We start from the raw sequence: 24,505 nt of genomic DNA on the forward strand, positions 1-24,505 counted from the left end.
TGGTTGCCTGGCAGCAGAGCCCAACCCCACCTGGCTACAGCCTCCCTTCAGGTAGTTGTAGACAGCAATGAGCTCTGCCCTGAGCCTCCTCTGCTTCAGGCTGCACACCCCCAGCTCCCTCAGCCTCTCCTCACAGGGCTCTGCTGAGGGCCACTCACCAGCCTTACCGCCCTTCTCTGGACACCTTCCAGCACCTCAACATCTCTCTTGAATTGAGGAGCCCAGAACTGGACACAGCACTCAAGGTGTGGCCTGATCAGTGCTGAGTACAGGGGCAGAAGAACCTCCCTGGTCCTGCTGGCTACACTCTCCCTGATCCAGGCCAGGATGCCATTGGCTCTCTGCCCTCCTGGACACACTGCTGGCTCATGTTCAGCTACTATCTCCCAGTACCCCCAGGTCTCTTTCTGCCTATTGACCAAGATGGTTTATCCTGGATTCTGCACTCCTACTGAAACTACGTTGAGCCTCTACAAATCCACAAGAATTACCAAGCAAGGCAGAAAATCCTGCTATTCACCTTCCACACACTAGCCACACAAAGAAAAACCTGTAAGTCAATTAATAGCCCCTGCAGCCACCAAATGTCAGCTCCTTTTTTCTTTAGGAGGCATCACACAAACACGAAAGCTGCAGCAGGTACTATGCCAAGACACGCAGGCAGATTTCTGACACACTGCATCACCAGCTAGGAGTAAAACTCTCTGTTTATGTTTCCTTTCAGGTTTTATATACACACATTTACTGTTCACTGCAGTTGAAGAAGCATTCTCTGCTCCTAGTAACTTAACATCATCCTTTAGTCTCCCAAAACTAGAGACAACTTAAACCCCTCTCCGGTCTCCTTTGTTCTTCACCGATGAATCTCATGCCACTTAGACCACGTGTGAAGGGAAAATGCTAGACCAGTTGTACTGTCACTGAAAATTCACTACGTGCTCCTCAGTGCACATCCTTGCTCCCTCCCACCCCACTGTTCTCCACACCGGGGATCACACCGGGGAACAGAACAACCCTGCACTGCTGACACGTTTACCCTCTGGAGTAGCTGCGTGCCAATCGAACACAACGGCAGGCACACACTAAACCACTTGGTTCCGACTCGTAGCACTTGGGCTCACGGCGGGCATGGCCTCAGCAGCCCCAGTGGGCACTAGCACCACGGTTCCCTTCCCTGGAAGCGGGTCCCGGCCAGCAATCCTGATGGCTGGTGCAAGCGGTTACCCTCCCGGCCACGGCCAGCACTGCGGCCCGGCAGCCACGGCCCGGCCGCCGCCGTTACCCGCAGCGGCACTAGAGGGCAACATGGGCAAACGGCTCCTCCGCCGAGCGGCGCCGGGCAGGAAGGCGCCGAGCCGGGGAAGGCTCGGAGCGGTAAGCAGAGGCAGAAGCATGCCACCAGCGAGCCAGGCACGCTCAAGCGCAGACAGGGTGCTCCCAGCACCTGCAGCCCAAGGTCGCAGGCACGGTACCGAATGCCACAGGCAGTGGCGTTTAGCTCTCTCCAAAACGGTTGAAGCCAGAACAAACGCTAGCACATCTCACTGTCTGTGGCAGGAATCCTAGAAAGAGCCAGGTTCAGAACCTAGAACTAACCACACCTGAGCCATAGCTAGCTACGCAGCTGGCACACTGCACTGCACATGTCTCTGCGGGAGCCTTTCGGCTCAAAGCTGTTTCGGTACCAGGCTACGGCAGAGGCCAAAACCCCTCCCGAGAGAGCTTTCTCCCACTAACACAGCCAATCTTGTCCCACCTCCTGACCCCACACTCCTTCAGGTCCCGAGTGACCAGCCCGCTCGCCTGGACACACAGGCGGCCACCGTGGGGCAAGCCCACAAAACACAAGAGCAAAAGCACTCGTGCTTCGGCCACGCAGGCATCCACCAGACCCTCGGCACCCCGCAAAGCGCCCTCCAGCTCCTGCCACGGCAGGAAACCGCCTCCCCGCCCTGGCTGCAGGCTCTGCAGCAACCCAACGCAAGCTCCAGAGCCAGCCTGGCTGGCAGAGGCGGCACTCACCAGACTCCACAGTCCCCAGCATGGCTGGAGAAGACATGGTGAGAGACGCTTTGTGGTTTGGGGGTATCCCAGGGCTCTGCAAAGGAGGCTTTGGAGATGAAGTCCATCCAGGAGAAGGTGCAGGGAGAGATGGAGACTTGAGGTGGACAGGAGAAGCAGCAGCAGACCCCAAGACGGGAGGGGACTTAATGGAGGCAGCGGCAGCTGCGGCAGTGGGGCCTGCAAGCATTCCTGCCAGCTGGGAGGGCGTCTGAGGGGACTTGAGGTTCCCCGAGGGAGAGCCCATCATGGGAGACTGGACCTGGCGCATGGTGGGGGACTTGAGGGGGTTGATTCCTGGTGAATGCACCTGACCGGCTGTGGAGATATCCAGGGGTTTTCGGCCGAGGCTGCGCTGCGCGGGGGGAGCAGTGTTGAGGCTGTTGGGGTTACTGGCGGGATTGAGAGGTAGTGGCGGCATGTGGCTGAGCCGGTTGTTAGTCCTTTGGTCAGGCCCAATCTGTTCTCTGAGGTTCCGGAGGCCGACTCCTGGGCCCTGAGACATGGGAAGGAAAGGCCTGGGGCCCATGCCATACTCCTGCTGCGGGTGCTCCCCGAACGGCAGCGGCACCATCTTCTGCTGGGAGGAAAGCATCTCCGAGACACCAGGGCGCAGTTTCATCATCTCTTCGGGCCCGACTCCTGCCTCCCTCAGCTTCTGAGGGACCAGGGGTGGGTTGGAGCCCATGCTGACATTCATGCCCATGTCCCCCTTCATGCTGCTGGGTCCCATTCCAAACTCCAGCTCCCTGCCAGCGGCCATCTGGGGGGGTATTCCTTTTGGAAAGTCTCCCCTGGAGGGGCTCATCGGCCCTTCCACTGGCATGCGAGGGAAGATGGGATTGTTCCCAGGCTCCATGTGTCTTTGGGAGGGCATCATTCTGTTTATCTCCATGCCAGGCCTGATGCCTTCCATGCTCAAGCCAGGAGGGAGGCCCATCTGTTTCTCAGCCAGCTGCTGCTGATAGAGCTCTTCAGGCAGACCCTGCGGATTGGGGAACCGCTCCCCTCGGCCAGGGCCACTGAAGACACCCTGTCCAGGAGGGAAGTTTCGTCCATCTGGAATTTTTGGCACGTCGTCTGGCCAACTAACACCTGAAAGTCCAGGCCGGGAGGCAGGATTTGGGACGCTGGGGCCTTCCATGTCAGGAGTCATCATCCCCGCAAAACCCGGCAGGCGCATCTGGCTCCCAGGCACGTTGGGATGAGGCGCCATTCCCCTGGGGGCAGAGAGTGTGACATGTTCATGCCTTCGGGGAAGGGCTCCGGGCCCCAGGTCCCCATCCCTCCCCAGGGGTCATCTGGTAGGGAGGGGGGGGGCCTCGGACCACCCCACGAGGCCCGTGCTGATGGATCATCATGTCCTGCAGAGAACACTGCTGCACAACCACCTGTTCTTGCTTTCTTCTCTTCTCCTCGTAGAACTCCTGCTGCAGCTTGAGCCAGGCCACCTGCTCGGGAGTCATGTGGTCCAGGTGGTCTGGACCTATGGGTCCCGACTGGGAGTTCATGGGTGGTGGCCCCATTTCATCTGGGGAAAAAGGCATGTCCCTGTGTCCTTGAGGGCCAAACGGAGCCCCTCCATCTGTCCGAGACCCTGACCCTTTGCCTAAACTTTGGGATTGAGCCATCATGGCCTGTATGGGCCCTTCGGGTTTCTTCTGGGGCCCATCCAGCACGGCAGCAGCGGGGGGCGGCCCCCCACTCTGCCCCCCCGTGAACTCCTTCTCGTCAGGAAAGAGCATGCGCTGGATGTCCCTCAGGGTCTGCAGCGAGCGCTCCCGATGCTCCAGCTGCTCCTGCGACAGGCCGTCGGGATTCTCCCAAGCTGGGGGCCTCCCCGCCAGACCCCTGCTGGGGAGGACCTTTGGCGTCTGCAGCAGAACTATTGCTACCTTGAGAAACTGGACTCACTGCTCGATTATTGGGGGTTGAACTCTGCCCGAAGCCTTCTGTCTGCAACGGGGTAGAGTTTGCAGGGCTGCCCACAGACATCACTTTGCTTTCCACGCTGGGACTGTCCTGATCTATAGGACACGGAGGGCCAGTGGATTTGGATACCGGTGCTGACACAGGTGGAGTCGGCTGCATTTTGGCATTCTGGGGAGGGTTCTGGTCCTGGGCAGCAGAGGGCTGGGTCTGTGGCAGGGCTTGGGTTCAGTCCGAAGTGCAGTGATCTGGGGGTTCTGCAAGAGAAAGGCACATGCTGTCACTCTGTTTTTACAGCCACGTCACACGAGCAGCGGCGCGAATGAAAGGTCCAGCCTCAGTCCCATGGCTCACACTTCACAAGGAAGGGGAGCCTTCACGCAGCTATTACAGCAATGCAGAAACCTATCTTGCCTAAGTGTTACAGCAGGTACCCTTGCCTCTGAGATAGCTCTGTACGAGCAACAGGCTGGAAACAGAGGAAACACTGCAAGACTCCAGCTCCTCTTTGGATGATCCAAGACTTTAGTTTGTAGGCGGCTAGAACAACGACTCTTCCACCCGAAAACTTACTTCAAAGTATAAATAATCATTCATCTCTCTGAATCACACAGAAACATTTACCATTTCCCTTCTCACCCACATGCAGGTATTCCCTACCAAGGGTACAGTGTTTCGTTCCGCCTTGCTGTTTGAGATGTTCTGGATATGAAAGGACACAATGGTTTCCACCTGTCCCTTCAGCACAGCTTCTGCAGCCCTGTGAAAACAGAGAGATGCACATATCCAGTTGAAGCCAAGAATCAGTTTTTTTCTTACCTGCCCTCCCTTCTAGCCTGCAGCTGGCAGAAGGAAGAGACCTAACCTTGTGTTTCACTCTAGATGAGCAGTAAATGTTTACATCCAGAAACAAATCAGCATTCAGGGGTCATGGCATCCTGGTTACTACTCACTGCATTGATTGCAAAACAGCATCTACCACCATTTGCAAAAACAAAAAGAATTTAAGGGGAAAAGAAATCACTTCTCAGAGGGCAAGAGTAGTGACATACGTTCAAGAAGGATGTTGAGGTGCTGGAACATGTCCAGAGAAGGGCAACAAAGCTGGTGAGGGGCCTGGAGCACAAATCCTATGAGGAGAGGTTGAGGGAGCTGGGCCTGTTTAGCCTGGAGAAGAGGAGGCTCAGGGGTGATCTTATTACTGTCTACAACTACCTGAAGGGACATTGTAGCCAGATGGGGGGTGGCCTCTTCTCCCAGGTAACCAGCAATAGAACAAGGGGACACAGTCTCAAGTTGTGCCAGGGTAGGTATAGGCTGATGTTAGGAAGAAGTTCTTCACAGAGAGAGTGATTGGCATTGGAATGGGCTGCCCAGGGAGGTGGTGGAGGCACCGTCCCTGGGGTCTTCAAGAAAAGACTGGATGAGGCACTTAGTGCCATGGTGTAGTTGATTGGATAGGGCTGGGTGATAGGTTGGCTGGATGATATTGGAGGTCTCTTCCAACCTGGTTGATTCTATGATTCACTCCAGCTCCTTTAGCATCCCCAAAACAAGTAATGGCTATTTGCTACAAGAATACACTTGGAGAAAGCACACTTGAGAATCTCTTACAAAAGAGAACATAAATATAAGCTCGACTTGCTGAAGACATTCAAGCATCAACCTACTTACTTGTTGGCCATCTCAGTAGAAAACACATAAACCACTTTGGATGGAGTCTTCTGTCCACTTGCTGGCTCCAAAGAGGCAGTCAGACCATGGGAAGGTGTGGAAGACCTTGGGGCTGAAGCATTTGAAGGAGTCATGGAGTGTGGTGTGTGCTGAGACTCCTGAGACTTCACATGATCAGCAGAATTGCAGTCTAAAAGGGTAGAAGGAAGAAAAAGACAAGCATCAGTACCTTGGTGGCTCTTTGGAAACTACTTCTGGAAAGTGATCAGAGCTTTTTCTCTGAAACTTCCCACTTCTCCCTCAGGCACCACTAAAGGTGATTCTTCCATTACACCACACATCTGCCCTCTTAATGCCACGCTGCCCCTCAGGCACCACCGAGAGCAAAACCTCATCTTGTCCCTCTCCAAGGCAAGTGGTAGCTCCCAATGCCACACAGAGCAGCAGGAAAACCTTCCACTAAAATGATCAAATATAAAGAAGTCTGCCCCCAAGGAGAACAGTCAGTGCAAAAGGTCACTTTTTTCCTCCCTTCAGCCACGTGACCTAGCAAACAGACAACAAAGCACAGATGGACAACTGCGTGCAAGTCCACTTCAGCACTGCTGCACAGAGGCAATCACAGAATCAACCAGTTGGAAGAGACCTCCAAGCTCAGCCAGCCCAACCTAGCACCCAGCCCTAGCCAATCGACCAGACATTGGCAACAAGTGCCTCATGCAGTCTTCTCTTGAACACATCCAGGCATGGCAACTCCACCACCCCTGGGCAGCCCATTCCAATGCCAATCACTCACTCTGACAACAACTTCCTAACAACATCCAGCCTAGACCTCCCCTGCCTAGCACACCTTGAGACTGTGTCCCCTTCTTCTGTTGCTGCTTGCCTGGCAAAAGAGCCCAACCCCACTTGGCTACAGCCTCCTTTCAGGTAGCTGTAAACACCAATGAGGTTACTCCTGAGCCTCCTCTTCTGCAGGCTGCACACCCCCAGCTCCCTCAGCCTCTCCTCACAGGGCTCTGATACAGGACCCTCCCCAGCCTTGCTGCCCTTCTCTCAACACCTTCCAGCACCTCAACATCTCTCTGCAATGGAGGAGCCCAGAACTGGACACAGCACACTCAAGGTGTGCCCTGAACAGTGTTGAGCACAGGGGCAGAAGAACCTCCCTTGACCTGCTGCCCACACTGCTCCTGAGCCAGGATGCTCTGCTGCCCACCTGGGCACTGCTGCCTCAGCTTCAGCTCCTCTCTCCCAGCACCCCCAGCTCCCTCTCTGCCTGCCTGCTCTCAGCCACTCTGGCCCCAGCCTGGAGTGCTGTTTGGGGTTGTTGGGGCCAAAGTGCAGAACCTGCACTTGGCCTTGTTCAATCTCATCCCATTGGCCTCTGCCCACCCATCCAGCCTGGACAGGTACCTCTGCAGGGCTCTCCTACCCTCCCAACAGCTTCACACCTGCTCCTAGCTTGGTGTCATCTCCAGACTTATTGATGCTGAACTCAATCCCCTGCTCCAGATCATCAATAAAGATACTGAACAGGACTGGCCCCTGCACTGATCCTTGGGGAACACCACTAGTGCCAGCTGCCAGCTGGATGTGGCACCATTCAGAACACAGAAAACCCAGCTCTCCAGCTTGTGTTACCAGTCAGGGTGTAACAGGTTATACGTGTGTTGACAAAACAAGACTGCATATTGTTCAGAACCCCAGTTACAACAGAGCAGTTCCTGGAAGGCCAGAGGGAAACCATCAGGCTGCATTTGCACTTCCAAATCCTTTAGGAGTGTTTCAGGGTTGCAAAGGAACTTTCCCATCAGTCAGATCTGCACCTTAACCGTGAATAGGGCATTTAATGATGCCAGCTACAATAGCGTCTCCTCTTTGGCTGTTCTCAAGACCTTTAGACTTCTTTGACTGAAACTTACAGAACCCCAGACAAGAAATACTTTGCTCACCCTTGCATAGCAATCCTCCATCTCACAGAGGACTCAGACTAACTGTCTGTACTTGCACAAGTACTTGCACAAACGTACCTTTGATTTCAGGGTCATCGTTAGGAGTCCCAGCTTCCCTCTGTTCAAATGAGTCCGCTGAAATGCTCCTCTCTCTCTTCCCCTTCCCCTTGGCACCATTTCCAGAGCCATTCTTCAGCCCCATGCTCCCACCTGGGCCAGGGAGCACTTTGGGAGGGTGACCTCCACTTTTAGGGTCACAGGGAGAGGGCTGGGACTGGCTGGTGGAGCCCCCTTGTTTGCCCTGGTTAGAGAATTTGGGATCCAGCTGAGGGTTGCCAGACGGGGACATCACTGTAGGGGGACGGACCATCACCTCCTGCTTTGATTTGGGGCTACTGGGGACACAGAGAGAAGCAAAAGAAAAGGAAAACAGAAAGTGACAAATCACACCACGCATTCATCCAACCCTGTAGCAACAAATTAGAGAGGAGCAGCAATAATCACTGCCACCTTTGCAAGCTAAGACAACTGCTGACAAATAAAACAAACGCCTGCAAGCTTAGAGTCATGCAGCTGCTTCTTTGAACATGCCCTGAAAGGGTTATTATCCAAGATGGCATCTCATTGCTCAAGAAGGCACCAGGGCAAGCTACAGACCTGCCAGATCCCAGGAACTGCTGTCACATGAGGACCTACCTCTGGGGCTTCTGTCAATAAAGACAGCGGTTTCTATGTGCACAGAGAAGCGCCTCACACCAAGACCAGCTCAGAGTAAACAAACAAGGCACAATAAAAGTTCACCTCACCACTCTCCTGGACCCCAACTACATGCTGCAGCTCTGATGACAGCAGACCCCCACTCTGTACCATCCTCCCTTGCACCTCCCTATCCAGTTCTACAGGGAGCACAAGGAAAACCCAGCATTACTGCAGCATTCATCATACATTGGGGCGAGCTGCCAGGAAAACACAAACCTCTGACCGTGAAAACAATTAAACCAGCTACAACCTGCCTCTGAATAAGGAAAGGGAAGGATACCATCTCGCTGCACACTCCTGCAAAATGGGGCAGAGGAAGCTTTCATTTACCAAAGGAGATTCGGAGCCTTTCACTCCCTCTTCCATTCAGCACATTGCAATCCTAAAAATATTTTGCTGCTCTTGTTTTTGCAGATGTATTAACCACCCCTTCCTCTTCACCCTCCAGTTAATCCATTGCTATTGGATCTCACACGTTGTACTCTCCCATCAGCACTGCCACTTCCAACAGCCAGCGCTTGCTACCATCCTCACTGGGGCTCACAAAAGCTATTTCCTCCTTCGGACAGACATATGACTCAGAAGCATTCCCTGTAAATTACTCTTAAGCTCCAGATGACCTCTAGGAGTAAATAATCGTGCTCAAGAATGCTGTCAATCAGACCACTAAGTCCCTGGACAGTGCTTTGCTTCCATGTTTTTCCCTTTCCAAATTAGTGGAGGAGAGATGCTGACCTGCTGCACTGGCAGGTGAATGATGCAGAAGATCTCAGTACACAGCTGATCAGTTCTTCAGACTGCTCAGGCCAGTAATATGGAGGAAGCATTTTGTGTGAAAGTACAGACAGAGACCTTCTGCAGCCCCACTACCCCTTGGGGAAACAGATAATTAGAAGAGGGAGAAGAGAAGAGGGGAAAAAAACACCAACACACACAAAATAGCATGTTTACTCTCCTACAGCCTATTCAGACACCTGGTGGGAGGGAGGAGGGTGTGAGGAAGGGAGGATCTGCACCTCGCAGGTTTACAGCCTTCAGCTCACCCTGAGCCTAGCAAACGTGGAGGCTTGTCAGCTCTCAGGTACTCAGCAGGTCTGAGAGGAACACAAACGAGGAGCAGCAAGTCGTTGTGTTAGGCACCCACCCTTGCCTAACCCCGCAGCAGAGCGGGGACACCATCGCACACCGCTGCAGGCTCTCCTCCTTACCTCTGTGCGTTGCCTGACGGGGAGTTCCTCACTTTGGGGTTACTGGAATGCATTGACAGGAATCCTGAGCTCACAGTCTCACACAGACGCAGATGGGCTCTCGTCAAGTCCCCCTGGGGAGCGTGCCGCCAGAGGCAGCGTCGAAGCGCTTCCTAGCGCCCGCTTCTCTCAGCGCCGGCTGCCCGCTTGCCTTTTTCCTCTTGGCTCCTCTCTGGCTTTGCCCTGGGCGCTTCCCTCCGGCAGCTCCAGCATTCTCTAGACGCGTGCCTCCTGCCGCCCAGGGGGACTCTCGCATCTCCAGGGCACGCTGTTAAAGACACCCCACCAGAGAACAGAACACCAGTGACTCGCCCAGCAGCAGCAAGTGGCCATTCTTCTCCCGCTACCCGGCGGACACAAGAGAATAGCTTTCAGATCCCAGGATTTCCAAACGGAGGCGGCCCTGGCTGGCCATTCAGCTTACAAGCAGTCAGGCTGGCTTCCCTTGAGCCAAAGCTAATCACTCTGGAGTCAACAGAACGGGCAAGGGCCTCCTATCTGAACACTTTGATTCTGCATCCGTTCCCATCTTGAAAACGTCTGCCCAGGGAGGTGGTGGAGTCACCGTCCCTGGAGGTGTTCAAGAACAGACTGGATGGGGCACGTAGTGCCATGGTCTAGAATCATCATAGAATCAACCAGGTTGGAAGAGACCTCCAAGCTCAGCCAGTCCAACCTAGCACCCAGCCCTGCCCAAGCAACCAGACCATGGCACTGAGTGCCCCAGCCAGGCTTGGCTTCAACACCTCCAGGACGGTGCCTCCACCACCTCCCTGGGCAACCCATTCCAATGCCAATCACTCTCTGTGAAGAACTTCCTCCTAACATCCAGCCTATACTTTCCCCGGCACAACTTAAGGCTGTGTCCCCTTGTTCTCTTGCTGCTTGCCTGGCAGAAGAGGCCAACCCCACCTGGCTACAGCCTCCCTTCAGGTAGTTGTGGACAGCAATGAGCTCTGCCCTGAGCCTCCTCTTCAGCAGGCTGCACACCCCCAGCTCCCTCAGTCTCCTCACAGGGCTCTGCTCCAGGCCCCACCCCAGCTTTGTTGCCCTTCTCTGGACACCTTCCAGCACCTCAACATCTCTCTTGAACTGAGGAGCCCAGAACTGAACACAGCACTCAAGGTGTGGCCTGATCAGTGCTGAGTACAGGGGCAGAATAACCTCCCTTGTCCTACTGGCCACACTGTTCCTGATCCAGGCCAGGATGCCATTGGCTCTCTTGGCCACCTGGGCACACTGCTGCCTCATCTTCAGCCTACTATCTATCAGTACCCCCAGGTCCCTCTCTGCCTGGCTGCTTTCCAGCCACTCCATCCCCAGCCTGTAGCACTGCTTGGGGTTGTTGTGGACAAAGTGCAGAACCCTGCACTTGGCCTTGTTCAATCTCATCCCATTGGCCTCTGCCCACCCATGCAGCCTGGCCAGGTCCCTCTGCAGGGCTCTCCTACCTTCCAACAGCTCCACACCTGCTCCTAGCTTGGTGTCATCTGCAAACTTACTGATGCTGGACTCAATCCCCTCATCCAGATCATCAGTAAAGATACTGAACAGGACTGTGCCCATCACTGATCCTTGGGGCATACCACTAGTGATATCTGCCAGCTGGATGTGGCACCATTCACCACCACTCTCTGGGCTCTGCCATCCAGCCAGTTCTTGATCCAGCATAGAGTGAATCTGTCCAAACCATGAGCTGCCAGCTTGGCTAGGAGCTTCTCGTGGCAGACAGTGTGATTGGATAGGGCTGGGTGCTAGGCTGGAGTGGATGATCTTGGAGGTCTCCTCCAACCTGGCTGCTTCTATGGTTCTGTGATCTCAGGACAAGTCAGTAGGAAGCCAAAGTTACGAATCTCCACCATGACTTAGCTATCGCTATCCAGAATTCCCCCGAGTGGCTGTAATCTGATATTTCTTAAGAGCATCCTCTGCTCAAATCTTCTCTGTCTCCTCGGTCCAATACAGCCAGACATATGTTCAGTGATGTGTGCTAAGGGCTGCACAAAAGGAGGAAAATAAAACAGAATGCCTTCCTGACGACCTGTAAGCACCAGTTATGCTGTGATTACTCTGAAAATACCAGCTTAGCCACACAAATCTATTAGAAAGGCCAAAAGATCACTACAGAACTATCCCTCTCAATTTCAACCCCCCCAAACAAGCACTTCTGCAGCTTCTTTCTTAGAAACAACACACACGATGCACGCAATAAGGCATATAAAACTGTTTCTGGAGGAGGAAACTATTGAACATTACTGTTTACATCCTTTGGGCTAAATTATTTTGGAACTAATTCCTGTCTTGTTTATGTCTCAACAAAATCTCTCCTGTTCATCTCACCTACTCAGATGCAAATCCACTTAATTTAGAATCTAACCAAGATTTATTGTTAATGTATTAAGCATTGCTAGTTAAATATTATTCAAATGTAAATACTCCCTGTATTCCTTCTCGGCACCAAAGAAGCAGTTTCTTCCTGTGCACATCAAATGAAACATAATAAATCTCACTGGACTGGGAGTGTCTACATTTTTGGGAAGAAACTACTGTCAAATTGCTTTTAGAAAACAAAAATGGTTTGCTTATATGCTGACACCAGAGGATTAAGAAACACAGGCACTACATGACCAGCTCTGGCCAAGGAGAGTTATCAATAACTTGTAGTACTGAGCAGTACAGCTTTCCAGTTCCCCAAATAAATCTTCATGTGAGGTTGTGCAGTTACACACACAGCAACTGCACTGCTGTACTTGAGCCTGACAGTGCTCCACACCACAGTTGTGCACATTGCATCAGCCCTGAAAATTCTCCTCTCTAGTAAATGTCTCTTCTGTTGTGACTACCAGACACCAACTTGCTCCATATTCTCATCGCCCCTGTGCAACACAAACCCAAAGAATCATAGAATCAACCAGGTTGGAAGAGACCTCCAAGATCATCCAGTCCAACCTAGCACCCAGCCCTAGCCAATCAACCAGACCATGGCACTAAGTGCCCCATCCAGGCTTTTCCTGAAGACCTCCAGGGATGTTGCCTCCACCACCTCCCTGGGCAGCCCATTCCAATGGGAAATCACTCTCTCTGGGAAGAACTTCCTCCTAACATCCAGCCTATACTTTCCCAGGCACAACTTGAGACTGTGTCCCCTTGTTCTGTTGCTGGTTGCCTGGCAGAAGAGCCCAACCCCCACCTGGAGCACAGCCCTATGAGGAAAGGCTCGGGGGCTGGGAGTGTGCAGCCTGCAGAAGAGGAGGCTCAGGGCAGAGCATTGTTGTCTACAACTACCTGAAGGGAGGCTGTAGCCAAGTGGGGTTGGGCTCTTCTCCCAGGCAATCAGCAACAGAACAAGAGAACACAGTCTCAAGTTGTGCCAGGGGAAGTCTAGGCTGGATGTTGTTAGGAAGTTGTTGTCAGAGAGAGTGATTGGCATTGGAATGGGCTGCCCAGCGAGGTGGTGGAGTCGCCGTGCCTGGAGGTGTTGAAGCTAAGCCTGGCTGGGGCACTTAGTGCCATGGTCTGGTTGATTGGCCAGGGCTGGGTGCTAGGTTGAGCTGGCTGAGCTTGGAGCTCTCTTCCAACCTGCTTGATCCTATGAAACGTTTCTCCCATAAAGGTCTCATTTTTAATGCCTCCTATTAGGCACAATAAAGATGAACTCCAGTCTGGGCCACACACTCCAGAGAATCCACAAGCCTCTCCAGAGCCACCAACTGGTTATCCCACTGGTTTTGAGAACAATGTTCAGGTTAATCTATCACTATTGTTATTACTCTTATGCTGTAATTAATCTGTACAGCAGCAACTGAAATCAGAGAACATCTGCAGAAGTTTCTAAACTGCACCACCTTTGTACGCTAATCTGGCTCCTGTATTTGTTTTGACAATAACACTGTACTTAGTGCTGTGATCTAGTTGATTGGATAGGGCTGGGTGATAGGTTGGAGTGAATGATCTTGGAGGTCTCTTCCAACCTGGCTGACTCTATGATTATCAACAGCACCTAACTCCACCTTTCAAAAGAGACGCATGCATCTGTAGAAGTACATGGTATTCTGGACTCCTCATTTAAGATGAATGTGTGACTGAAGACATGGCAAGTTTCAGGTAAAAAAAGAAGAAAAAAAGGAGACAACAGCATTAAAGTGAGCAGAGTTCAACGATAAAAGGATATATGTGTGAAAGTTCAGTATTCTTGTTGCTTCATCCTCTGCTTTTCCTCTTTCAATACTTCAGCATTATCACAGAATCAACCAGATTCGAAGAGACCTCCAAGATCATCCAGTCCAACCCAGCACCCAGCCCTATCCAGTCATCCAGACCATGGCACTAAGTGCCCCAGCCAGGCTTGGCTTCAACACCTCCAGGCACAGCCACTCCACCACCAACCTGGGCAGCCCATTCCAATGCCAATCACTCTCTCTGCCAACAACTTCCTAACAACATCCAGCCTAGAACTCCCCTGCCACAACTTGAGACTCTGTCCCCTTGTTCTGTTGCTGCTTGCCTGGCAGCAGAGCCCAACCCCACCTGGCTACAGCCTCCCTTCAGGAGTTGTGGACAGCAATGAGGTCTGCTCTGAGCCTCCTCTCTGCAGGCTGCACACCCCCAGCTCCCTCAGCCTCTCCTCATGGGGTTTGTGTTCCAGGCCCCTCCCCAGCCTTGCTGCCCTTCTCTGGACACCTTCCAGCACCTCAACATCTCTCTTGAATTGAGGAGCCCAGAACTGGACACAGCACTCAAGGTATGGCCTGACCAGTGTTGAGTACAGGGGAAGAATAACCTCCCTTGTCCTGCTGGCCACACTGCTCCTGATGCAGGCCAGGATGCCATTGGCTCTCTTGGTCACCTGGGCACACTGCTGCCTCATCTTCAGCCTACTATCTATCAGTACCCCCTGGTCCCTTTCTGCCTGGCTGCTTTCCAGCCACTCAGTCCCCAGCCTATAGTGCTGCTTGGGGTTGTTGTGGCCAAAGTGCAGAACCCTGCACTTGGCCTTGTTAAATATCATCCTGTTGTCAACATGTTACCTTTTATTATCATAGAATCAAGCAGGTTAGAAGAGCCTCCAAGCTCAGCCAGTCCAACCTAGCACCCAGCCCTGCCCAATCAACCAGACCATGGCACTAAGTGCCTCATCCAGGCTTGGCTTCAACACCTCCCTCTAGGGACAGTGACTCCACCACCTCCCTGGGCAGTCCATTCCAATACCAATCACTGCCACTGACAACCATTTTCTCAGACTCCCAGTCCTGCACAGTGCAATGAGAGAATGTAAAGAATACAAGCAGGATCACACTCCCTGCACAATATTTCTGACTTTACCAAACTTCTGAGTACTTTACAGGGACAACCAACAAACAAAACAAACAAAAAACCACACCAAAACCAAACAAACCCAGCACTTTCAATTATTTCACCTTAATTCTGTATTATCCTATATACATGTATCCTCCATCTATTAGGATTGATGCACTCTGCAGTGGAACTGTGTTTTCCAACCTGAGTTTAAATTTCTTCTTACCAGAGACAGCTATAAATGATACATCAATATATTCATTGGTGGAACAATAGCAACTCAGCTTCCTCAGCTTCTCATTTCTGCACATTGGGAATGCACCATCTTTTATAATGGGAAATGGGATGCATCATGATTTTTCCAAATGCACTTCTCTATGTCTGAGAATCCAGGGTTCAATAATGGAAAAGCTCTAGAGAAATGTATTTTTGCAGCTGGAATCCACCTGGCATAGCAAAGCCTTTATCATTGCTTTAAAATTGGAGATAGTGTCACTGACAGTGAATGGCCAAGCCACTTTCAAGCCATTTTGGCAAGCTGCATCCAAGTCTGTATTTTCAGCACTGCTTTAAGATATGCTAGGCAACAGCTGAGAAAAGGGATAGTTCTCCTGCTTGCTCACTGCCACCACCTCTCTCCTGATTACATCAGGGCAAGACCTGAATGGGAACTCCTCTTGGAGAAACAGCTGGAATCTCTTTTCAGCTGGAGTAGTCCCCTGATCAGTAACAGCATCAACGCCACTAGGAGCACAAAGGAGGTGAGAACAGGCGAAAAGTGGCCTCAAACCACTTGGCCGCAGCTTAAAATCACTTTAAACCTTAACTGCAGAAACAAGAGATGGACATGCATTTGTGGGACTGTGAAAGGCCCTTTCCAAGTGGAAGCTTACCAAGAACTCTGGTGTCACGACACTGCAGTACTCATTGTGGAGGCCATGAGTTGCGAACTACTCGTCTCACAAGAAAAGATCACCTAGATAAAGGAGAGAGAGGAAGAATTTTATCAACAAGAATGCAGAGCCAAGCATGGGACCTCCCATGCATACACACACAAGCAGAGCAATCAAAACTTGCTTTGAGACACTGAACAGGGAATCCTCTGCTCAGATTGGTGAGACTCATCAGATTCAAAAGCGCTGCCATCAGACTGGAAGAGTCTGAACACACACTGCACAGGGAGGGGAAATAGCTCAGACCTGCTTTAGCACTCCCATACTTGAGTTAGCTGGAATCCCATGAGCTCATCTGTGCTCAGAGAAGCTGGCACTAAGCTCAGACATGTAACCTCCCTTTTTCTGCACCCATCTTTCTTCAAAGGCTTGCCTTCCCCTCACTATGTGCCCAGCAACTTCTGCCAACCCCCCTGTGCTTTGCAGATACAACCTCCTCCACAACCAGACAACATACAAATCATAACAGCAAGCACCAAGAAAGCCAAGCAATAACATCTAGGGGAAAACCGGGCAGGTTTTAGAAGGAAGAAACACTATCTGCTCTTCTGGCAGCTCCTACTTCACATCATTGTGCTACAATACAAGAAGGGAATCCAACTGCAAACATTCCCAAGCAAGACCTATTTGCAAGTTTGGTCAAAATAGAGGGGTTAAGTCTCACCTTGCACTATGGTTATTTCCTATCAGGTTAAAGGAGTTAACAGCATAAGAACTGACCAGCACATTTTCAGTGATGGAGGCAACCCTGCATCAATGAATGTTCAGTCACATTTTAAAGCAAGTTTAAATGCCTGGAAGTTCACTAACACAAGAAAACATGGACTCCAAGGAATGGCTTAAACATGGACTCCAAGGAATGGCTTAAACATGGACTCCAAGGAATGGCTTCATGGTAAATCTGAGGTCAGGAAAGACAGAGCAGGTATCTGCCAGCTTCTCCCTTATTTCCTGTGAAAACTGGGGAGGCTGCAAGGACAGTAAGCATCCAAACAACATTCACATTGTTGGGGCCAGCATGGTTTTTCAGAGCACTCTCAGCCTTTTACACACGTGGACAACCCTGCAGTTAACACAATTGCTAAGTGAAATCACTACCAGAGGTTTCCTGTGTAATCCCAGTGCATTCTGCTGCCCAGATCTCCCAACAGGAACACAGGAGCTGTTGTGAGGCTCAATTAGTTACGCATTGTGAAACTACATACTCTCTCTCCTCCAACACTCTCCAACTCTTATCTACTGCAGCTTCACCTTAATAATGTAGCAATGCACTGCCATGCAATCCACTTCAACAAAGCCAACCTACAAAGCTAGTCCCAAACAATGTAGCTACATTCTCCACCCAGTCCAGCCAAATCAAACAATGAAATCATCAATGCGATAGACCATCCTTATCTCGCCAAGTCACACCTGCAGACAGAAGCTGAAACAAACACCTATCGCAACAAGCTGCTTCAGCCAGTAAAACCTACCACAGTAGCACAATCTTTCCTGAATCCAATTACCTGGTTATGTCTCCTTTCCCCTTTCCCCCACCCCACCCCATGAAATAATACAAGCTAAGCTATGCCAGTGCCAATACTGACACACCTGTACTAAAGTAGCGACAGAAATCACCTTTTCCCTTGAAAGGGAGAAACATGTTACACCAGCACCCAACAGGACGCAGAAAGGGAGAAACATGTTACACCAGCACCCAACAGGACGCAGAAAGGGAGAAACATGTTACACCAGCACCCAACAGGACGCAGAAAGGGAGAAACATGTTACACCAGCACCCAACAGGATGCAGAAAGGGAGAAACATGTTACACCAGCACCCAACAGGATGCAGAAAGGGAGAAACATGTTACACCAGCACCCAACAGGACGCAGAAAGGAGAAACATGTTACACCAGCACCCAACAGGACGCAGAAAGGGAGAAACATGTTACACCAGCACCAAACAGGATGCAGAAAGGAGAAACATGTTACACCAGCACCCAACAGGACGCAGAAAGGGAGAAACATGTTACACCAGCACCAAACAGGATGCAGAAAGGGAGAAACATGTTACACCAGCACCCAACAGGATGCAGAAAGGGAGAAACATGTTACACCAGCACCCAACAGGACGCAGAAAGGGAGAAACATGTTACACCAGCACCCAACAGGACGCAGAAAGGGAGAAACATGTTACACCAGCACCCAACAGGACGCAGAAAGGGAGAAACATGTTACACCAGCACCCAACAGGACGCAGAAAGGGAGAAACATGTTACACCAGCACCCAACAGGACGCAGAGAATCTGTCACAGCAAACAGCCACAGCTCTACTGCGTGAAATGTTCAAGCCCGACTTGGCAAAGAACCAGAAGATGACAGCCTTAGAGCCTGCAGCTGAGAACTGCAAGAGGGACACAAATCATAGAATCAACCAGGTTGGAAGAGTCCAAGCTCAGCCAGCCCAACCTAGCACCCAGCCCTGCCAAGCAACCAGACCATGGCACTAAGTGCCCCAGCCAGGCTTGGCTTCAACACCTCCAGCCACAGCCACTCACCACCTCCCTGGGCAGCCCATTCCAATGCCAATCACTCTCTCTGGCAACAACTTCCTAACAACATCCAGCCTAGACCTCCCCTGACACAGCTTGAGACTGTGTCCCCTTGTTCTGCTGCTGCTTGCCTGCAGCAGAGCCCAACCCCACCTGGCTACAGCCTCCCTTCAGGTAGTTGTAGACAGCAGTAAGCAGACTCTATCTGTCTTTAAGGTTACCCAGACACTTACTGCAGTGGAACTCCATCCCCTTCCCCTAGCTTACTGTTTCTGCTGCTCACCTGGTCTTAGCCCACAGTCAGTGCAAGAGAGTGAGGGTGCACAGTGAGTTTCAGAGCAAAAGGGTGAGAGCAAGTACACAAGCAGCTACCACGGAGTAATTAAAGACAACTGCATGTCTTGGTTTAGTTTTGGTAAGTATTGATGAATCACCCCCACACTTCTATGAAATAGTCACCACATTACAAAACAAACAAACCAACCCCAACAGTAAACCAGAAGCAAACAAGCAAATCACCAACCCATCCAAACATCAGAATGGGCTGCCCGGGGACATGGTGGGATCATCGTCCAAGAAAAGCCTGGATGAGGCACTTAGTGCCATGGTCTGGTGGATTGGCCAGGGCTGGGTGCTAGGCTGGGCTGGATGAGCTGGAGGTCTCTTCCAACCTGCTTGATTCTATGATTCTCTAACTATATAAGCAACATTTAAGGCAAAATCACAGAATCATAGAATGAACCAGGTTGGAAGAGACCTCCAAGCTCAGCCAGTCCAATCAACCAGACCATGGCACTAAGTGCCTCATCCAGGCTTTTCTTGAACACCTCCAGGGATAGTGACTCCACCTCCCTGGGCAGCCCATTCCAATGCAAATCACTCTATGAACTAGTTAATTCCTACTTCATGCCTTTAAACTGCAGAAGCTTGATAGTGACAAGTGGTAAGGTACTTGAAGGTATATAGCATTATGGCTACTGCAGCAGGAACAGCTGCAGTTATCACTGAGTCACTTCAGTCTTTTGTCCTCCTTTGAGAGGGAGAATGTGGAGAGATGAAATAAAGGCATACCAAATAGATAAAAGTATGAAACTTGTGGCCTTAGTGTGACATGAAGCATTAAAGGCAAGAAACCTTTCTCTGTGTACAAGAAAGAGCCCATTTTTCCCCCTGTGGTCTTTCAGAGAGCCAATCCATGCTGGACTGAGGGTGGTAAGAGACCAAAATCAGCATGGGAAAAAAGGCTAGAGATCTGCTGGTACAGAAAACAAATGGTAACTCTGAATGCAAGCTGAGCTGGCACCCTGAACTGTAGCTGTGACAGCAGAATGGGCAAGAAAGGAGAGTGGAGTAAGACTGCTCTGGGAAGAGCAATAGCTTCAGGAGGGACCAAGAACAGCAGCACCAGTGGCAGAAGCAGTTAGAGCAACTGCTTATCATGACAGCCACCAGGAAGCAAACCTTTGCATAGAATGGTTTAGGTTGGAAGGAACCTCAAAGATCATCCAGTTCCAACCTCTCACCATAGGCAGGGACACTTCCCACCAGGTCACTCAAGGCCTCATCCAACCTGGTCATGGACACCTTCAGAGAAGTTGTGGATCACAGAAGCACTGAATGTGATCAAAGATGTGATTACATTTGGTGTTTCTGTGATCCACAACCTCTCTGGGCAACCTGTGCCAGTGTCTCACCACCCTCACTGCAAAGCACTTCTTCCTAGCATCTAGTCTAACCCATTACTCCCCATCCTGTCATTACAAGACCTTGTAAACAGTCTCTCCCCAGCCACCAGTGGATTCCCCATGAGACCTGAGAGGTGAGATAAGCCAACAAATCAGCCGACACACTTCTCCAGTGCAGTTCTACTGGGAAGGTCACATCCTATTACTCTGACCCTCATCCAACCACACACCCAAAAGTTACCACTGGCATTCATCACATGCTGCAGTTAGCAGTTTTGCACACCTGCAGCCAAACAGCACATTTCACATCTTAATAAGCTGCTGTTTAATAAAGTGTTTGATTACACACCTCATCGATAAAGGAGTGCAACTGGGAAACAAGGAGGATGCAGGAAGTGTTATTCAATGCTTTTATTGAACCATCAGCCTCCCTTAAGGCTGTATAAAAGCAAACAGATAAATTAACAAGTACTGAACCCCACACCTCTCTCCCATGATACTTGAGGATGCAAGGGCACAGGACACTTCAAACCTCTGAGCCAGTCCCATCTGCTAGATAGAGCCCCTGCTAAGGGCTGTGAAATAAACCTTTTAACCTGTCCCTGCCTTTTAGCAGATGTTATCCTCATCCTTTCCCACGAATGTATAGAGCATGTGCTTGCAACACAGCTAGTTACTGGAACCACCAGCTTTCAATAAGGCAGGTAAAAGATGCCACCCTGTCACAGAATCAGCCAGGTATTCTGGACTCCTCATTTAAGATGAATGTGTGACTGAAGACATGGCAAGTTTCAGGTAAAAAAAGAAGAAAAAAAGGAGACAACAGCATTAAAGTGAGCAGAGTTCAACGATAAAAGGATATATGTGTGAAGAAGTTCAGTATTCTTGTTGCTTCATCCTCTGCTTTTCCTCTTTCAGTACTTCAGCATTATCACAGAATCAACCAGATTCGATGAGACCTCCAAGCTCAGGCAGTCCAACCTAGCACCCAGCCCTGGCCAGTCAACCAGACCATGGCACTAAGTGCCTCAGCCAGGCTTTTCTTGAACACCTCCAGGGATGGTGACTCCACCACCTCCCTGGGCAGCCCATTCCAATGCCAATCACACTCTCTGACAACAACTTCCTCCTAACATCCAGCCTAGACTTCCCCTGCTACAAATTGAGTCTGTGTCCCCTTGTTCTATTGCTGCTTGCCTGGCAGAGACCAACCCCACGTGGCTACAGCCTCCCCTCAGGTAGTTGTAGACAGCAATAAGGTCACCCCTGAGCCTCCTCTTCTCCAGGCTAACCAATCCCAGCTCCCTCAGCCTCTCCTCATAGGGCTGTGCTCAAGGCCTCTCCCCAGCCTCGTTGCCCTTCTCTGGACACGCTCAAGCATCTCAATGTCCCTCCTAAACTGGGGGGCCCAGAACTGAACACAGCACTCAAGGTGTGGTCTAACCAGTGCAGAGTACAGGGGCAGAATGACCTCCCTGCTCCTGCTGGCCACACCATTCCTGATGCAGGCCAGGATGCCACTGGCTCTCTTGGCCACCTGGGCACACTGCTGGCTCATGTTCAGGTGGGTATCAATCAGCACCCCCAGATCCCTCTCTGTCTGGCTGCTCTCAGCCACTCCGACCCCAGCCTGTATCTCTGCATGGGGTTGCTGTGGCCAAAGTGCAGCACCCTGCACTTGGAGCTATTGAAGCCATCCCCTTGGACTCTGCCCATCTGTCCAGGTGGTCAAGGTCCTGCTGCAGAGCCCTTCTGCCCTCCAACCCAGCCACATCTGCCCCCAGCTTGGTGTCATCTGCACACTTGCTGATGACTGACTCCATGCCCTCATCCAGATCATCTATGAAGATGTTAAAGAGGATGGGGCCCAGCACAGATCCCTGAGGGACATCACTAGTGACAGCTGCCAGCTGGATGTGGCACCATTCACCACCACTCTCTGGGTCCAGCCCTCCAGCCAGTTCCTAACCCAGCACAGAGTGTTGCCATCCAAGCCATGGGCTGACAGCTTAGCCAGCAGTTTGCTGTGGGGGACAGTGCCAAAGGCCTTGCTGAAGTCCAGATAGAGCACATCCACAGGCCTCCCCACAGCCACCAAATTGTGCCGGGGGAGGTCCAGGCTGGATGTTAGGAGGAAGCTCTTCACAGAGAGAGTGATTGGCATTGGAATGGGCTGCCCAGGGAGGTGGTGGAGTCACTGTCCCTGGAGGTGTTGAAGCCAAGCCTGGCTGGGGCACTTAGTGCCATGGTCTGGTTGATTGGCAGGGCTGGGTGCTAGGTTGGACTGGCTGAGCTTGGAGGTCTCTTTCATCCTGGTTGATTCTATGGTCTTGTACCAGAAGTGAATCTCAACCAAACAACAGAATTCAGAGCTTCCCACCTAAATTCATTTTGTTACATGCATGTGGGGACCACACAATCTTCAGCAGGCTCATTACAACCTCCACTGAGAAAATAACTCCTCTTGCACACGTGGTGTGCATACATCTCTCTGTTAACTTCCAAAACACGGGCAGGTTATTGCCTGTAACTACTTCCACACCTTGAAGCACAGAGAAGGGGGCTCAGCAAAGAAAGGCTCACTTAAAATTAACACATTCATGACCTACAAGCACATTGACACGGAATGATCTGGCAAGGCTATGGTATTACAAGGGAAAAAATATTCCTTCAAGTAGCTCCAATTAAGAATTTAGGACTACAGGATAAGGCTCCCAGAAACTATAATAAATTTAGGACTACAGGATAAGGCTCCCAGAAACTATAACAATATCCTGGACTGCCCTAGTGCAAATTCAGTATGCAGCACCATATAAATGTAGCTCTGCTGAGCCTACCTGTGCCTGCCCATTCACAATGCATACTCTTTCTTCCACTGTTTCCAGCTCCTGTCACCACACATGGATATTTCCTGAAGAACCAGTCTCTCCTGAAGTTCATTCAAAACACAGCCAGCCACAGAAAGTCTGACTTTTTCCTCTTCTCCTTACAAAGTGTACTCAAGGCAATCACTGACAATACAACCCCAAAGATCAGAGATAAAATGGTTTAGGACATTTCTCATGTAACCATCCCTTTGCTCTCAGCAATGATACCCTAACGATCACTACCTCTTGCTCCCTTTGACAAGCACATGGATAAACAACAGTAGCCATGGATGCAAAGGCCCATTTAATTATTCTTTTTAGCTATTTACAAACATCATTCTAAAACAATCTTTTTCAAGTGCTCTAATTGCTCACTACACACCTAACTCACTTGTAATAGCTGTTACTAACACTGTCAAAGAGACAGCTATATGCTTATTGAATTATATTAGTGCATAGAGTCATAGAACCAACCTAGGTTGGAGAGACCTCCAAGATCGTCCAGGCCAACCTAGCACTCAGCCCTAGACAATCAACCAGACCCATGGCACTAAGTGCCCCAGCCAGGCTTTGCCTGAGCACCATCCAGTGGCCAGCAACCTCACCACCCTCCCTGGGCAGCCCATTCCAATGCCAATCACTCTTCTGGCAACAACTTCCTAACAACATCAGCACTAGACCTCCACACCACAGCTTGAGACTGTGTCCCCTTGTTCTGTTGCTGCTTGCCTGGCAGAAGAGCCCAACCCCACCTGGCTACAGCCTCCTTTCAGGGAGTTGTAGCCAACAATGAGGTCTGCCCTGAGCCCCCTCTTCTGCAGGCATCTACCACTTCAGTGTATTTTTAACACACTGGGGATGAATAGCTGTCCCATCCAGTTTCTGATTTTGTACAAGTCTTTCCACAGCTCCTTCCTCAAGGTAATGGAGGAGACACATGCTTATGCACACTGCTGAGTAGACTGAAGGTGTATGCAGCCAGACATTTGAAGTCCCTTTCAATTTCCCAGTTATTACACTAAAAAAACAACACCACAACCTTTGACCTACTTGGTCCACTTAGGACTCAAACCATCTCATGGCAAAGTCTGACACAGTTGCAGAAATCAGTGTGCTAGTTCAAAGCCAGATAGAATGTTTAGAATGTGAGAACTAGATTCCAGGTTGTGAAAGCAGAACAATGGTGATGTCTGCTTCACTCAGAGGCTTGCTGAGATGTATAAGAACAAGAGTAAAAACATAGATAAGGCATTCAGGCACTGCCTGGGCTCTGGGCTGCATTTGTCTCTAACCTCACCCTCTGTCTCTCTCATTAATCCATCTACTTCCTCACCACCCTGTCTAACCCTCCATTCTTCCGTGGGGCTCAAGGCAACACCTAGGTAAGGTAGAGGGGTGGGAGAAGATGGAAGGGCAGTTGGGGGCCCCTGCTAAGGACTCAGGTTTCTGGGAGGGCTGCTGTGTTTCTGTGTTACCTTTTACCTTGTATACTTCTGAACACAGCTGTATGTATCGTCAGTATCTGCTTGTATGTTGTGCTAAGCTGT

General features: G+C 50.8%; 1 protein-coding gene across 1 annotated transcript in view; it reads right to left on the bottom strand.

Moving 5' to 3' along the window:
- Positions 1-1,690: 1,690 nt before the first annotated feature.
- Positions 1,691-24,505, bottom strand: part of LOC135173939 (B-cell CLL/lymphoma 9 protein-like) — a 39,278-nt gene continuing 16,463 nt past the window's right edge. Inside the window, 10 exon segments of the mRNA XM_064141151.1 lie at positions 1,691-3,282; positions 3,285-3,335; positions 3,338-3,882; positions 3,884-4,208; positions 4,211-4,247; positions 4,651-4,750; positions 5,665-5,854; positions 7,698-8,014; positions 9,587-9,893; positions 15,814-15,896. Coding sequence (XP_063997221.1) covers positions 1,733-3,282; positions 3,285-3,335; positions 3,338-3,882; positions 3,884-4,208; positions 4,211-4,247; positions 4,651-4,750; positions 5,665-5,854; positions 7,698-8,014; positions 9,587-9,639 — 3,168 coding nt within the window. The 5' untranslated portion in view covers positions 9,640-9,893; positions 15,814-15,896 and the 3' untranslated portion in view covers positions 1,691-1,732.

Source organism: Pogoniulus pusillus, unplaced genomic scaffold, assembly GCF_015220805.1.
Source record: "Pogoniulus pusillus isolate bPogPus1 unplaced genomic scaffold, bPogPus1.pri scaffold_151_arrow_ctg1, whole genome shotgun sequence".
Lineage (NCBI taxonomy): Eukaryota > Metazoa > Chordata > Aves > Piciformes > Lybiidae > Pogoniulus > Pogoniulus pusillus.